This window comes from Hippichthys cyanospilos, chromosome 6 (genome assembly GCF_059441005.1).
Source record: "Hippichthys cyanospilos isolate Australia breed blue-spotted pipefish chromosome 6, RoL_Hcya_1.0, whole genome shotgun sequence".
In the NCBI taxonomy this organism is placed as follows: domain Eukaryota; kingdom Metazoa; phylum Chordata; class Actinopteri; order Syngnathiformes; family Syngnathidae; genus Hippichthys; species Hippichthys cyanospilos.
Genome location: NC_142374.1, coordinates 1305001 through 1322539, shown reverse-complemented (window position 1 = coordinate 1322539; position 17539 = coordinate 1305001). Strand labels below are relative to the sequence as shown.

The window sequence follows — 17539 nt, the reverse complement described above, 5'->3', positions numbered from 1 at the left end:
TACAACCATTTAAAAAAAAACAACACACATCAATAACCAACATTTCAAAACATAAAAAAACAAAGACCCTTATTCTCAGACTTCTCTGTAACAAAGAAAGAAATCTGTTAGTGACATTCGCGTAATAAGATGTGTATCATGTGAATAAATTATACAATTGATTTGTTAATATATTCTAAATTTCTATGCCATTAGGCCACCAAATTATTTCCAGGAGATTGTGGATAGGTAGTGACAAAATAATTAACCCAATCATCTTAAGATAACCAAGATAACTATTGAGATAAACATATTTCCACACAATTGTTTCAATTTTCCACACGAGTGTAGAGATGTATGTGTAGAAAATCCAATTCCAGGCTTCCATACTCGCATAGGATGCCTGTAACTTAAAATTTGTGAAGTGAGCACGTGACTGCTTCTATGCTCTGACCTGGTGATGATGGGCTGTGTGACTCACATTCTCTCTCCTCCTGACTCCTCCTAGGATGGGAGCTGCAAGCAGACCTGAATTCTGGCTGCCTCATCTTTTTCTGACTTGGTTCTCTTTAAAAAGAGGTCATAAATCTTCTGCCCCTGCCTTTTCAATGTCAACTGACCCTATGAAAAAATAAGGCAGTATTGTTAAAGTTACAAGTGTCACTTACAATCACACAATGTTATTAAATCCACACTTCAAACCTAAAAAAGGTCAGGGCAAATAAACCACTGTGGACGTAAGTTTAATATTCAGACTTTAACCGCGTTCTCGTTAGCTATGTTTCATTTAAGGCAAACAGAGAACGAAACAGCTAGCTGGCTAATTCTCCAGTTTCATACTTCTAGAATCATTGGAGAAATATGTATATAAATAGCGACCCAAATGAATTAAATGTAGACACCAATATTGAGCGGCAGTTAAAAGCTCGAAGCCATGAAGTGTGTAAATTAAACGTTTGTGGCGCTCTGCTTGTAGCAACAAAACATATCCAAACAGTGACTCATTAGGACACCACCGTAAAACTTACTTTACGACGAGGATTTCGCTGCCCATGAAAGGTATCCTTCGTCTCTTTGTTGATCTCGTCTCCAACGATAAGAATTCAAAACAATTATCGTCGATTCAAATCTTCCTCTTCTTCAATGGCGATTCGTCTTCCTCTCCTAAAGGTGGTTGCAACGCTTTGTGCTACATAGCGGCACCTACTGTACAGGAAGGACTTAGCAGTCAATGGGCTTCACTGATTTAAAAATGCAACGGGCTCCTTCCAATAAATGTGCGGTGCTGTGATATGCAGTCATCTGGGGTGGCACCTGGGGGGTCCAATCAGATTTTAGGGGGAATCCAGTGCTACCCCCGGCTTCCCCTCTAGCCCCGCCTCTGGTAATATATAAGGTTTAATAATTTAAGGTTTAAGTAAATATGTGTAATGCGTGTGTAATATTTGTTTTAAATATGTATTGTATCTGATTTTACTTATCGCTGGGGGGTTCCGGCTACGTCACCCGCCCCCCCGCAATTTTTTTTTAAACTTTTTTTTCTTTAATGTGAAAATTCTTAAAACTACACACATTCAACACAAATATTACTGTCATACATATATTTGCTTACATCTTAAATTATTAAACATACGCACTAGCCGGGATCATAGTCGGCAGTTCCTTGGATGTCCAACTAAGAGCAAGTAACACAAAGCTTACCAAACATGATTAAAAAGCAGAGTTTACACTTTCAATTTATTACAAAAGGCATTATATATATATATATATATATATATATATATATATATATATATATATATATATATATATATATATATATATATATATATATATGTAGTCGAACCTCTACATAGTGAACTTCAAGGGTCCGAGGAGAGAAGTTCACTATGAAGAGAGATTCACTTTATAGAGGTTTTCCTAAAATGTTCAGAATTCATTGATGAAATATGTGAATAATTTTTTAATAAATATGTAAATAATTTTATATACGTTTTTTTAAAAATAAATATGTAAATAAATGTACATTAAACAACTTAAGTTGTTTAAACACTAAAATCTAATGCGGTAAAACTAATGTAAAAACATTTTACATTGAACAAATATCTTTATTATTATTCAACAATAGTTAGTGAATATATGATCATAATAAAACATGATCAGTGCATGTCATCAGCGCGGAGAAAGTAACTGTCAATATAAGCTTTCCGCCTTCCACAAGTCGCATTATCTCTTCTCTCTTCTTCAGAATGCCACATATCGCAGCAGGCGAAGCATCGTACTCCTTTGCAATGGCATTCTGCTTCACTCCACTCGCACACTTCCGAATTATGTCGCACTTCTCCTCCAACGACAAAGGCTTTCGCTTCCGACTTATAGATCTAGCATCCATACTTTTCACGGCAGATTCCGACATCTTAGAATTTTCGGAGGGATGACCAGCGGAGAAACGCGTGCGCAGTGGACGGCGGACGAAGTGAAAATGCAAGAGAAAGTCGCGGCGCGCGAGAGCGGCTAGGCAGGGAGGAAATCCCGACAGTGCGCCCAATTTTACAACTTCACAATTTTCGATAAGTTCAGATATTCACAATATAGAGGTAGATGCTGTCAAGGGACTGACTAATAGCATCACTATGAAGAGATTATTCACTATGTGGAGTTTCACTATGAGGAGGTTTTACATACACGTCAAATATAGCTGTTTTGCAAGGGACCGTAAAGATTTGTTCACTATGAAGAGAGATTCACTTTGTAGAGGTTCACTATATAGAGGTTCGACTGTATATATATATATATATATATATATATATATATATATATATATATATATATATATATATACAGGGGGCCCCCGGTTTACGAACTTTTCGACTTACGAGCGTTGAACGTGGCGTTTTTTGTCCCCCGCTTACATACTGTACAAACCTTTCGTCTTACGAACAATCTGACATGCCGCCGGTAAACGTGCTACACAGTTATCTTTGTTTTGCTGCGTCAACGAAGTAAATTGTTTAAGCTTGTCACGTTCACACTGAACGCTATTGCTCTAACAATGTCACAGTCACTATCTCACTCACGGTGTCAGTCACGGAGTCAGCCACGGAGATGCCGATATGCTATTGGTCCATTAAGGTCACAGTCCCGGTCTCACTCACGGAGATGCGGATATACTATTGGCCAGCGTCACATCAATCACAGAAATGTCGATATGCTTGGCCGAACGCCTTCATCTAGCTCAGTGTTTCCCAACCTTTTGATCACCGCGTCACATTTAAAGCCTTGAGAGTGCTGTCCGCGGCACAGTCATTGCCGTAAATTTAGACAGCGGACCGGGGGGATAATTTCCCACGGCACAACTGACAATATCTGTGCTGATGTGCCGCGGCACAATGTCGCAGCACACCACGGCACGATGTCACGGCACACAGCGGTTGATAAACATGGATCTAGCTTGATAGCACAGCTGGTCGGTGTGTTGTGAAGACTTTGCAAACTTTATCTGTTAGACGTGGCTGCTAAAATTGCTAGTGGCGGTAAAGGGAGAAGTAAGAGGATGATGACAATAGAAACGAAGCAGGAGATAATAATAAAAAAAAAAAAATACGAAGGCGGCGCACGCATGGTTAACCTTGCTCGTGAGTATGGCCGTAACCGCTCGGCAATCTTCTAAGGGCAAGACTTTCCTTGCCGGGGGACGGACCTCGGTCGACAACAAAATGGAGAGGCTTCTTCTATTATAGATTAAAGAGAAGGAAATAGCCGGTGGTATGTTCTAGTTTGAGAAAAGTTCTTGTTCAAGAAAATAATTAAATAAATTCTGCGGGCTGGTCTCTGCTCCCTTTCGCCTCCACCCAGCTCAAGTCACGTCGCCCCAAAGGTAAATGTCATTTTTCTTTTGTATATTTATGTTATTTAATTTAACTGTACAGTAGATTATGTTACTAATTTTTAATATGTGTATAAAGTCGTGATGTTTTTACCTAGGGTTTTTGCACGCGTTGCATGCATTCACTAATTAACATAGGTTTGGATTGCCCGTAATACGAGCAGTTCGAGTTGCGAGCGTAGCCGCTGAACGGATTAAGTTCGTAAACACGGGGGCCCACTGTATATACATATATATATATATATATATATATATATATATATATATATACACACACACACACACATATATATACACACACACACACACATACATACATATATATATATATATATACATATATATATATATATATATATATATATATATATATATATATATATATACACACACACACACACAGTGGGCACCCGTGTTACAAACTTAATCCGTTCAGCGGCTACGCTCGTAACTCGAACTGCTCGTATTACGGGCAATCCAAACCTATGTTTATTAGTGAATGCGTGCAACGCGTGCAAAAACATCACGACTTTATACACATATTAAAAATTAGTAACAAGCTCTACTGTACAGTTAAATTAAATAACAAATATACAAAGGAAAAATCACATTTACCTTTGGGGCGACGTGACTTGAGCTGGGTGGAGGCGGAGGGGAGCAGAGACGAACCCGCAGAATTTATATATTTTTTTCTTAAACGAGATTTTTTCTTAAACGAGAACATATCACCGGCGATTTCCTTCTCTTCAATCCATAATAATAGAAGCCGCTGCATTTTGTTGCTGACCGAGGTCCGTCCCCTGGCAAGGAAATTCTTGCCCTTAGAAGATTGCCGAGTGGTTACGGCCATACTCACTAGCAAGGTTAACTATGTGCGTGCCTCCTTCGTATTTTTTTATCTCCTGCTTCCTTTCTATTGTCATCATCCCCTTACTTCTTCCTTTACTGCCACTTGCAATTTTAGAAGCCATGTCTAACAAATAAAGTTTGCAAAGTCTTCACAACACAACGACCAGCTGTGCCATCAAGCTCGATGAAGGCGTTCGGCCAATAGCATATTGGCATTTCTGTGATTGACGTGACGCCGGCCAATAGCTTGTCCGCATCTCCGTGACTGAGACCGTGACTGTGACCTTAATCGACCAATAGTATATCGGCTTCTCCGTGACTCAGACCGTGACTGAGACCGTGACTGTGACCTCATAAGACCAATAGCATATCGGCGTTTCCGTGGCATGCATATACAAAAGTTGTTTTGTTGTAATTTTGTTGACACAGCAAAGCGAAAAAAATAGTGCGGACACACTGACCGGAATGTTGGATTGTTCGTAAGACGAAAGGTTTGTGCGTAAGAGGGGGACAAAAAAACGCCGCGGTCCACGTTCGTAAGATGAAAAATTCGTAAAACAGGGAGTTTATATATATATATATATATATATATATATATATATATATATATATATACAGTGGTACCTCGGTACTCGACCGCCTCTATACTCGACCAAATCGGTGCTCGACCAAAAAATTAAAGTAGATAATGCATCGGACCTCGAACAGATTTTCGGTTCTCGACTAGCCGAGCCGACCCGAACGCGCTCCTCGGCCCTTCTCGGCCAGCGGGTAAGCGCCAGTTCAACTCAGACCGCCAGCGGAGTAAGACGTTTGTTCGAGTATTTCTTCCCGGATTTAAACTTTTTCGTGTTGCTCTAGCCCTTAATAATGGGTCCAAACAAAGACAGTGATAAGGGGAAGGCAAAGAGGAAAACAATGAGGACCACTATTGAACCGAAGAAGGAAATTATAGCAAAATATGAACGTGGTGTACGAGTGTCCGACCTCGCGTCGCAGTTAGCTAGCGTCATCATGGAAGGAGTAACTCCCTCCCGTCCTCTCCACATCCATTCCTGTATGCCATCAACCACTCTCCAAAACGTAAGTAAATTATACAAAATGGTTTATAATGCTTTATTTATCTTTATCTTTATCATGTACTGCTTGTGCACATTTACTTGTGCACACATACTTTCCATTATTTCTTATGGGAAAATTGCTTTCGGTGTTCGAACAAATCGGTGCTCGACCACCACCTCAGAACGGATTATGGTCGAGTACCGAGGTACCACTGTATATGTATATGAGCTACACCTCTTGCCTAACGTCATCTCAGTGCACAGCTGACTGCTAGAAGAAGGTGAGCGAGTGTTTGGTCTACATGGGACTCTTTAGATCCTGTCATTTTCTCTGATCGGGAAAGGCTCATGCTGAGAGTGTAGCAATGGGACTCTTTAGATCCTGTCATTTTCTCTGATCGGGAAAGGCTCATGCTGAGAGTGTAACAATCAGCAGAAATGCTTGAATGAAAGACAAACCACTTGGTTAAAAGCTTAAAATTTGAGTTTGGCAGAATCAGTACAGTACAGTACAGTACAGTACAGGCAGAATCAGCATAAAAGTCATTGTTTTATCCCTACTAAGATGGATGCAATTCATTCATATCAATGAGACTTGACACTGATGTCCATATTAATGTCTCCTGATCTTGGTTCGAAGATGAATTTGTAAAACACAGCAGCTTTGTCATTGTCTGAGTTCTCCCATCCAGATGTGAAGAAATATACCCCCTGTTTACTGTGACGACTCCATTCGCAGTGGCCCTGCAACAGGTGACACAAGGGTCACATTTTACAATGTCATATACATATATATGTCATATATAAAAAATTGATCTCAGTATAAGAATAACCTGAAAAATACCTGCTCGCTGATTGGTTCTGTTAAACCGGCACTCACTGAGATGTCCGGAGTCAGGTGGTATTCCAACCACAGCGCTACACCGTGGCAGTGGCCGCTCCTGATAGCAGGATTATCAGAGGTCAGCACTAACGGACAGCCCGTCGCCAATTTGCCGACAGAACAACAAATGCGGGAAATGGTAAACAAAAAAACGTGAATTAAAAATGCCGTAATTGCAGTTTTCATCCATCATTGTAATCATCAGGATAGACATTATGTCAGATGTCTGTCATATGTCCTTCACCCCGCCCCGCCCCTTTTTGCTTACTGAAATATAATTAAACTGACTTGGATGATTATCTGCTATGTTGCTGCATCTTTAAAGTACAAACTGCAATCAGCCTGCAGTCAAAGTGACAATAGTCACATTACAGCACCACCATCCAGTGGAGAAATATGAGAAGAAGTAATAAATAATAATATATATGTATAAACTGGGTTGCTTCTATTCACTACGTGTTATTCACAGCTATAACACAGCTGACTTTACTGGAGATTTATTTGTATTTGTTCCCCGAATTAGTCCTAATTTCAAAAACCAAAACTCATACTGTAAGCAATCTCACTGGCCATAAGTTAAAAGTAATGTTTAAAATTAAGTGTTAAGAGATTTTTTTGGTGTTATTTTGCTATTTAAATATGCTTTACATGAAGAAATTGCTTGCTGATAAGTGCAATCTGGGATGCGTTTCCACTGCAAGGGGTTACTCGTTCATGCAACCAATGGGCATGCCCCAAATTTGCATTCTTGCTCTGATTGGCTCATGGCTAGGAAATACAAGATAGATGATTTTTAATTCCGTAATGAAAGTTTTTTTTAATTTAACCTCAGCAATACATGAACCACCCGGTTACGGCGCTTATTTTTTTTTCACGTTACAATGTGGAATACTGAGTTTTTTCGGCCCCTCTTTAAGATATTTATCCCACTTTACGATTAATATCAACTGTGGATATGTGTGTGTATACACACACACACATATATATATATATATATATATATATATATATATATATATATATATATATACATATATATATATATATATATATATATACATATATACATATATATACATATGTATATATACAGTATATATATACAAATATACATATATATACATAAATTAACATATACATATATATACATTTCACCTTCACACAATAAATACTGTACAACAGATTTTTAAAGTGTAATTTAGTAATGGAAGGGGGTGCTGCATTGCGGTCTCCGCGAGTGTGCTCATAAATTTTTGATCTGGGTATGTGAAATTACCAGTAAAAAAAAAAAAAAAATCACACACTTCATATACATTGTTGGGTAGGATCAAAAGCAGAATTTGAATCATCATTGTGTGACACATACCTTATTATTGGAAGAGAACCTTGGCTGATGATAGGCTGTTGAGGGACACATTTTGTGAAGTCAAAGGTCATGACGGCTGTGGACTGTGTCAAAGCATTACATGGATATTCCCACAGAGGGTGGGGCTCTGCCTCATGAGACTCCCGAAAATCCAGTGATTTCTTAAAAGACAGAAGAGCATTTTTTAACACCCATTCTAAAAGGAATACAGTGTTCCCTATTGTCAATATATGACAGTCAACAAATATTTGAGAAAAAAAAAGTGAGGCACTGAAGCCACAAAAATTAAAGCATGAAGTGGCGAGGGAACACTGTACCCCTTATTTTAGGATCATAGTTGAATCAAGTTCATTCTCAAATGACATACCCAAAAAGCACCAAGACTTAGTTTTGAGTCCAACAGACAATTCATAGTACGATTGTAACATTCAAGTATATCATTTTACCTGGATCATTTCATCCATGGGTGTGACATCAAACCCCTCACATGTAACACACAGAGCACGTATCTTCCATAAATCCTAGCAAACAAGTAGAATGACATGTCAAGGCAATTCCTTTAAATAACCATTATAATATTCTTTCACACTAATCTGAGTACATTCGACTCCTGCACTGCCTGCACTAGTAGTTTGGCAGTCACCAATTTGATGTAAAGCCTCATATGGAACAGATTCCTGATGTGTTTTTTGACACTGCCATGCTAACAAAAGTAGTAGGATGAACTCTGATCATGCAACATTACCTTGTGGTGAGCAGTTCGATTCAAATAGCGATATTATCAATACCAACTAATTCACAATATGGGGCCAAAAATAGTGACTTGAGATAAATACGTTGGTGTTTTTTCCCCAGAAAAATAAAAGTGTACGGAAAGAGAATTGCTGTAACTTAACTCAATTTAACTAAATGACGAACTAAAGTCAAATCTGGAAAAAACCAAACGTATCAACAATCCTACCTGGAACTCTACAGCTACCATGTGAAGAGTGGCAGCGCAGGGAAGGATGGTGGCATTGGGATTTAGAAGGCTCGCGAGAGTGGTGCGGCAGTACCAGAAGTACAGAGAGTGCCAAGGTAGAAGGCTAGTGCAGAAGTATGGCTCACCTATCAGTAGGGAGATCTGCAGCAAAAATAGGGTGTTTTCTTCAATGTCATCTATATTCATCTTGATCTATTGTTTTATATGGTAATCCCTTGTTTATTGCGGGTGTTATGTTCCAAAAATTACACGCGCAAAGTGAAATCTGTGAAGTAGCCAGCTTTTTTATTTTATTTTTATTTTACAATGCAATACTAAACTATAGAATACAACCAAAAAACAAAACCTGTTATAAAGCCCCAAATTTGATTAAAACAAACATTTTAATATAGTAATACAAAGTTGGAAACATTGTCAGTCGCGTATTTCACAATCCTAGCTATGCCTCTTCTTCCTTGTTATGAGTAGTTGTTTGAGCTCTTTCTTTTTCTCTTTTTATAAACGGATATGCCCGGACATCGGATTAAAGTGAAGCCTCTTATATCATACCCAGACACTTGAAATTTCAATTTATTACAAAAGAAATCTAGGTAAAAGTCAGAACTCCAAAGAAGTAGAGTTCTCCGTTGCTCTCAGTGAGCACACAGACGTGTGCGTTTCCTCTTGGCACGCCTACGAGTCACATGATTGGCTCCCAGATACCAAGGTGTCAATCAATGTGCTTACTAGCAGGTTCTTAACATGTGCGCACACAGGCGGTTACTGCGGAGACACAGGAGAGACGAAAGCGAGCTTTTGGATCCTCTTGCCTTAAAATATCCAAATATCCACCCGTGAAAGATGAACCACGATACAGCGAGGGATTACTGTATTCATGTTAGCAATGTGTTTGCATTATTTATGGTCAATTTAACGTAACATCTATAAACAACAACAAATCTCAACTATTACATAGTTTCAAACATTAAAATGCAAATCATACCAAATTGAGAAATGTGTTTTCCAAATTGTATAGAACCCTTCAAAAGAATATAGCTTTTCAATCGAATAGCCTGTGTATTGAGATATGGATTTATTTGGCCTCATGCCAGAGATTCCCCATCCCTATCCAATGAATACATATGTACTGTGTTTGAAGTCATGATAACGTTTTAGAGTTTGTAGCATCAAAAATATATTCTCATCGCTCCCTCTTTGTTGGTGATGAAAGGTACCTGCTGTTCTCCTAAATTTTTACTACTCAGCTGCTCAGGCCTGACGTTCAGCAGCTCAACTTGTCCTCTCAGGGAGTTGGCTTCCAGGACCTGGTGATAACAAGGTGAATCAGCAACTTTTTTTTAACGCCGTGAATACAGTGGAACATGTTAGATCAAAGAATATATATTGTATTTATTTTTTCTGGAGAAAAAATATACACCTGCCATGCATGCCCCCCCCCCCCCCAGAATAGTATGCATGTGTATGTGGGTACCAGATTTTTTTTAAATGTGAAAAGTATTTATACTTCACATTTTTGGGACAAAAATTGCTGTATTACACATATTTGCTTACATCTTTTAATTATTAAATCTTATGCAGTAATTGTACTTCTATTCCATCCCGTTTCCATCACTTGGCTATAGTCGGGGAACATAGACTGCCTCCAAGGCATTAGGACTGTCTCCATGGAATTGGGATAATAATAGTGTTGCATTAGCCGAAGGACACTAACGCAAACACATAAACATAAAGCATACAAACACAACCCTGTATTGAACACATCCGTTGGCCCAAGGAAATTACCTGCTTCGGATGCACCTGGACTTGGCCGCTAGTCAACTTGGTCTTGTCATGTCAAGAGATCGAAAGGCAGTGCTGCACTAGTCTGTCATGGTGAAGAAGTAGCTAGGCCGAAAAGCATTCCCACCCTAATCTAAGGTCACGATCGCAAGAGCAAGATCATAGGATACAATCATCCAAAATTAGTTTATTTTGGAGAGCGTCCGGCTTTCCCCTTAAATAGAAGATGCTCCTTCCAAAGATGAGCCAGATAAACTGGCTTGGGCATCTAATTAAGATGGTTTAGTCATTTACCTGCTGCTTACCTGCTCAATAACTTGTTTTGTCATGCAGTAGTTTTCCAAACTGTAGACCTGAAAAGAATGAGGAAAAAAGCACATGTGACAAATGTAACCAGGAAGCAAAACAATCAGAATGGTGTACCTTTTTAGCTCCCAGGATATGTGCAAACACAGGAAGAAGACTTCCATCGCTCACACTGAGACAGATGCTGTCCTCCTTGATAACCTGGAGTCAGCTAAATCATTTAAAAAGTACCATACATACAAGAAATACTAGACAGTTCAATTTACTTACATTGCACAGTGCATTGATGTAGCTCTCAGTGCGAACTTTGTCATTAAGTTCACCAAATCGTGATCGAGTCCAAACCAGGTGGGCCTGGCATGTACAAGATGGCCGGGCGTGAATCATGTCCTGTGAATGCTTTTGGCTGAGAACAGTCAAAGTGTGGACAGTCAAGATTTGGGTAACAACAAAAGAAGCAAAACCCACGTATGAGTGATGAATACAAGTCCAGCACAGTCAGCAAAAATCAATTTCTCTACAAGGACCTATAAATCAATCTAGTCTAGAATTTATACTTTTCGTGTCAAGTGGTCCAAACTGTTTCTAAATAAATAAAATTGTGTAGTCTACTCTTGTAAACAGTTTCTTATGACTGTCCTCAAATAGTGGTGGCAAAATGCAATTTATAAATTAAGGAAGCGCAATAAAAATAATGGAGGGAGTGACGGACTGAGGCGGTCTGGAATAATGACAGACGTCAGAGTTCACAACTGGATCTTCACCTGATGAAATTGTTTAAACTATTAAAATAAGCTGCATACAAATTGCAATAAGTCCTTGGTGTTGGATCAATGCAAGAATGGCCCAGTGCCTGCCCACTGTGCTCGATTGACGAAAACGACATTTATTTTCCTAAGCACAAGGAAACTAGAATGACAGTTGTTTTATTGAGCACAAGAGAACTAGAGAGCCTGCCTGCATGCCCATCCATCCATCCATCCATCCATCCATCCATCCATCCATCCATCCATCCATCCATCCATCCATCCATCGATTGAAAGAATGTAGCTTCTTATAGGTTGATTGGCAAGTCAAATTCAGAGCAGCAACTTTCTGTAGAGCCAGCCCAGGAGGTCAACACCTAATGCAACCATTTGTCTTTGTGATACAGCCAGTAAAACAAAGACACAAAGTATCAATAGGGCACAAATTATAATACGTATTGAGGACTAGACAGTCAGGGATTTACTGGCGGCAATAACAAAAGAGACGGGCGCCAGAAAAGATAGGAGTGGGGGTAAAGTCCTCCAGAATGCATTGTTCGATGCTCGACCTCGAATATACAGATGTGATTGGCGTCCACAGGCCTGAGACGGTGGGGGAACACACACACATACGGGCGCAAACAGTAAATTACTGAAATATTGTACCTTATGATGTAGGAGTTATAAGATCAGATGAATGTAACAATAAAAGTCAGGGCTATATAATGGTGTAAAAAGAAGAACGTTTCTAATGTATACTTGAGTATGTTCAAAAGCGTCTACATAGTTGCTGAAACGTCTGGATTGGAATCCTCCAACCGAAAGGGGGCAGCAGAGGACAAGAAACAACCCAACATAATGACATGGACCGGTGTTACACCCAGCCTAGGGGAACTGGGATATAACATGTGTGTGTGCTCCCCCGTCCGTACCCTCACCACCAGAAAAGGCCCGTGAAACTAAACGTGTTGAACAAAAACAGCAGCTTTTATTGTCTTCAGGGGGAGAGCAAACAAACAAAATAATAAACAAAAGATCTTCGGGATCCCTAACTAACTAGCCAAACAAAAAGGAAACGAATGACAATTGGCTCACTATCTACCTAACGCAAAAACAGGAGAAAAAAGGTTAAACCAAAACGGCGTCTCCCTCCTACTGCTGCTCAAGCTACAGATTCTTACAAACACCGCGAGCAACACAGATGCACACTATCTCTAACAATTTCTGAGGTGGCGTTTTCTGGCGGTGGGATGACCGGAGAGAGACAGAGTTTGGTCCGTGGGCTGCTTAAATAGGACGGCAAATCAGGAGAGCCAGCCAATGGGATGACACCACCTGCACACAATTGACACACTCCAACCAAAAGGCACTCACACACACGCACACACACAAACAAAGGAGAACACAGCAGAACACATACAAAAGCTACATATGACCCACGGGTCATAACACCGGCGACAACCCCCATTCAGTGGACCGGCAAATATAAAAGAGGAGGGCGAATGAGGAACCAGCATCATTCTCACCATGACACGGGAATGATCCAGAGATCTCTGTTTTGGACAATTGGCTTGTAAACTGCATTAGGGTCTATCTATCACAAGTATTTATATGCAATATTTATATAGTGTATGTTAGATGTGTTTTGATGAAAACGGATATGTCAAGGATATTTTTGCGGATAGTTTTGCGTATACCATCTCCTTAAGCTAGCACGTTCCTTTGAAGTTGTCACCTTAATGACCCAGAGTCCCTCTTCCTGAACGTCATTTCACGAACGAGTTACATGAATGGACAACGCAACCAATAACAGTCAAAAACACTACAGAGTGATTCCACTGCATCCGCTCCGCTCTGATGCGGCATGTTATGATGCATGTTAATGAATGACAGCGATTCCACTGCATCCGCTCCACACTGCCGCGGTCCGTCAACTTTACACAAGGCGCAATTACAATCTGACTGGAGTTAAAAACAAAACCAACACTGAAAATAAGAAAAAAGAAAGAAATTGCCAATAAGTATTCATTTTCATACTTACAACAATTTATTGCATTATATCTTTCACTTTGCTTCATCCATCTATCATCTTTATTACTTTTATCCTATCTTCAAGTGTTACACTTGGTTTAAGCTTGACGCGTTTGCGAGCACCACACATCAAATGATGTTATTTCGGCAACCACGCCCCTCCATGCGGAGTCCACACGAAACTGATTTTCCGCAACGCGCATCTTCCGGACTTTCTTTACGAGCCTAAAACACGACGTACGAACTATTGCTTATGGAATTTCACGTGCGTGAATGGTTTTTCGTCTATCTGTGCCCTGCAATTGCCAGGCAACCAGTTCAGGGTATCCCCAACCTACTGCACGAAGCCAGCTGAGACATACACGAGCAAGCCTGCAACCCTTGTGAGGATAAGCAGCTCTAGAAAATGGATGGATGGACTTACTATACTACTTTGTTACAAATTTTTAATTTGTATACAGGGTAACATTTTGATGTTTTCACCTGGGATTTTGCATGCATTAGCCAATTAGCATAGTTTTCGACTGCTTTATGACCCCAAAACCTGAATGGATTAATGTCGAATGGCGGGGGTCCACTGTATTTCTATCCATCCATTTTCTAGAGCCTCTTTTCCTCGCTAGAGTCATAGATTTGCTGGTGGCCATTCCAGCTGACTTCAGGCAGTAGGCCGGGCCAATTGCAGGGCACCCAATTACACCTAGGGACAAGGTTAGTATGTCCAATATACCTGCCATGCATGTTTTTGGAGTGTGGGAGAAAGCCAGATTGCCCGGAGAGAACCCATGCAGTCTCAGGGAGAACATGCCAATTCCACACAGGAAGGCCGAAGTGAGGTGGATTTGAACTCGGGTCCCTGAACTGTGAGGTGGATGTGCTAACCACTGCGCCTGAGTCGCAAGTCGATTTCTACTTTTAATTTGATGTTTTCAAGTTCTCCTGACATTTACCTACTAGTGATGACACATCAAATGTGTGATCAATAAGTCCGCAGAGATGATTTCTCTTTGGCCGTTTCAATTGTGTTAAACATGAGTAATAGCAATAATGATGTATGGGTAAATGAGGTTGTACCTGTGAGACAGAAGGCTGTACCAGAGACTGTAGTCATCGTGCCAGACAGTGAGACTCAGGTCATCTCCTTCAACTACATTGCGCTCGACAGGCAGAAAGTAAACACTCTGCATCCAGTGGTCTCGCCACTAACACCAACATGAACAGTGATGAGCACATGACAGAACACATTTACGTGTCCTCATAAGACCTGTTTAACTCACTGGTGCCATCTTTGGGTGTGCATAAGTCCAGGTGGGAGCCATGCTACACACAATGGTTCCATTGGGATCCATGTCCAAGTCCCACCACGAGAGCACCACTTGAGCTTGACCACTTGTCTGAGCCACAAACTGAGAAGAGTAGGACTGGGGGGCACTGCTTACAGGCTTACTAAAGTCCACACTGATAATCATAATGTCATATTAAAAAACAGTAAACTTAATGTTCAATGCAAGACAAGAGGTTTCATACCTGAACATGGTGCAGATTGGACCCAAAGGGTTGAACCTATGGGGTGAAATCTGGCTGAGCTGAATATCACATACTGAATGAGTGCCATTGCACTTGCCCATAGCAGGCGGGGGCAACAATTGAACACCCTGCACCTCTATTGGCTGCAACTGAGACCAGCTCCATAACAACTGTGACTCCACCAGCTGGGCATAGACAGTGGCCCGGTGAGGGACTGCCACACAACCCTCCTAGAGGAAGGAAAGCATAGGCAGTTTTAGTTTTACTGGGGGGTAAGAGATGGGTTCATCAAATTCCTTGCCACCCTATTTGCCACTCCTATCAATATTAAAAGTTTTGATAAATTAGTGCCTGACCATAGACCACAGTATTCAGTAGTTTCAAGGTTTGAGCCTTCAAGGAGAAGAAGAGGGGGACAAAGATAGGTAGGCTGCCGACGCCCACCGCCTCGGCTCTGTACATCAAGTCAAAGTCAAAGTTTGCTTTATTGTCAATTCTACCACATGTGCAAGGACAGACAGAGAATTGAAATTACGTGACTCTCTAACCTCAGTGGCAAGTAAAAATGAAATAAAGAAATAGATATATATAAAAATAGACAACTGTAAAATCTGACAATATCTATGAACAAAACAAAATAAAAACAGGTGAATGGAAAAGTAGCTGACTACAATAGTGCAAATGTATTGTCCTATATACATACACCCCCCCACACACGTACATATGCGCACGTATGCATACATACCGACATGTATGGTTGCGCAAAAAAGGATGGTTATATAAAGTGACTAGATGACTATTTATAAATGACTGTTATAAGTGACTATTTATAAAGTACCTGTTATAAAGTGCCTATTGTAAAGTGACTGTGAGTAAAGTGACTGTTGCTTATGAAATGGAGTGGGACTGGGAAGTCAGAGTCCAGGTTGAGTGGGTGTGAGGAGCGAGGGCAGAGCAGGGAGAGAGTTGAGCATCCTGAAAGCCTGGTGGATGAAGCTGTCCCTTAGTCTGCTTGTTCTGGCTCGCAGACTCCACAGTCTCCTGCCTGATGGCAGCAGACTGAAGAGGCTGTGTGACGGATGGGTGGAGTCTCTTGCGATGCAGAGGGCTTTGCGGGTGAGGTGAGAGGTGTACAGTTCTCCGAGAGAGGGGAGAGAGGTACCAATGATGTTTTCGGTGGCTCTCACCATGCGTTGGAGGACTTTCTTACAGGAGCTGGAGAAGGCTCCGTACCACACGGTGCAGGGACATTATCCTCCTCAAAAACCCCTGAGTCGAGTAAGTGTGAATGGTGAAGGTCACGGTGTCAGTCACGGGGTCAGTCACGGAGATGCCGATATGCTATTGGTCGATTAAGGTCACAGTCCTGGTCTCACTCAAGGAGATGCGGATATGCTATTGGCCGGCGTCACGTCAATCACAGAAATGCCGATATGCTATTGGCCGAACGCCTTTATCTAGCTTGATGGCACAGCTGGTCGGGATGGAAGGAAGCAAGGAGAGAAAATGAGTGAAAAACGTAAAGAAGGAATGTTGTGAAGACTTTGCAAACTTTATCTGTTAGACATGGCTTCTAAAATTGCAAGTGGCAGTAAAGGAAGAAGTAAGGGGATGATGACAATAGAAAACAAGCAGGAGATAATAAAAAAATACGAAGGAGGCGCACGCATAGTTAACCTTGCTCGTGAGTATGGCCGTAACCGCTCGGCAATCTTCTAAGGGCAAGACTTTCCTTGCCGGGGGACGGATCTCCAACAACAAAATGGAGAGGCTTCTTCTATTATGGATTAAAGAGAAGGAAATCGCCGGTGGTATGTTTTAGTTTGAGAAAAGTTCTTGTTTATGAAAACAAATAAATAAATTCTGCGGGCTGGTCTCTGCTCCCCTCTGCCTCCACCCAGCTCAAGTCACGTCGCACCAATGGTAAATGTCATTTTTCCTTTGTATATTTATGTTATATTATTTAACTGTACAGTAGATTATGTTACTTATTTTTAATACGTGTATAAATTCGTAGTGGTTTAACCTAAGATTTTAGCACGCGTTGCCAGTCAATGTGTCCGAACAATTGATTTTGCTTTGCTACATTAACGAAATCAACTGCTCACGCATGTCACGTAAACGCTGATATGCTATTGATCTTA

The 17539-nt window shown here is 40.6% G+C and overlaps 1 protein-coding gene across 3 annotated transcripts in view; it reads right to left on the bottom strand.

Moving 5' to 3' along the window:
• Positions 1–5816: 5816 nt before the first annotated feature.
• prmt7 (protein arginine methyltransferase 7) overlaps positions 5817–17539 on the bottom strand; it is a 31066-nt gene continuing 19343 nt past the window's right edge. For all 3 annotated transcript variants that reach the window (XM_088418172.1, XM_088418171.1, XM_088418173.1), the window contains 12 exons: positions 15396–15625; positions 15146–15326; positions 14943–15070; positions 11362–11497; positions 11209–11292; positions 11091–11138; positions 10221–10310; positions 8986–9147; positions 8471–8545; positions 8025–8185; positions 6620–6716; positions 5817–6519 (listed from right to left, as the gene is read on the bottom strand). In XM_088418172.1, the coding sequence (XP_088274298.1) occupies positions 6361–6519; positions 6620–6716; positions 8025–8185; positions 8471–8545; positions 8986–9147; positions 10221–10310; positions 11091–11138; positions 11209–11292; positions 11362–11497; positions 14943–15070; positions 15146–15326; positions 15396–15625 (1551 nt within the window). In that variant the 3' untranslated portion in view covers positions 5817–6360. The remainder of the gene's footprint in view (positions 6520–6619; positions 6717–8024; positions 8186–8470; positions 8546–8985; positions 9148–10220; positions 10311–11090; positions 11139–11208; positions 11293–11361; positions 11498–14942; positions 15071–15145; positions 15327–15395; positions 15626–17539) is intronic.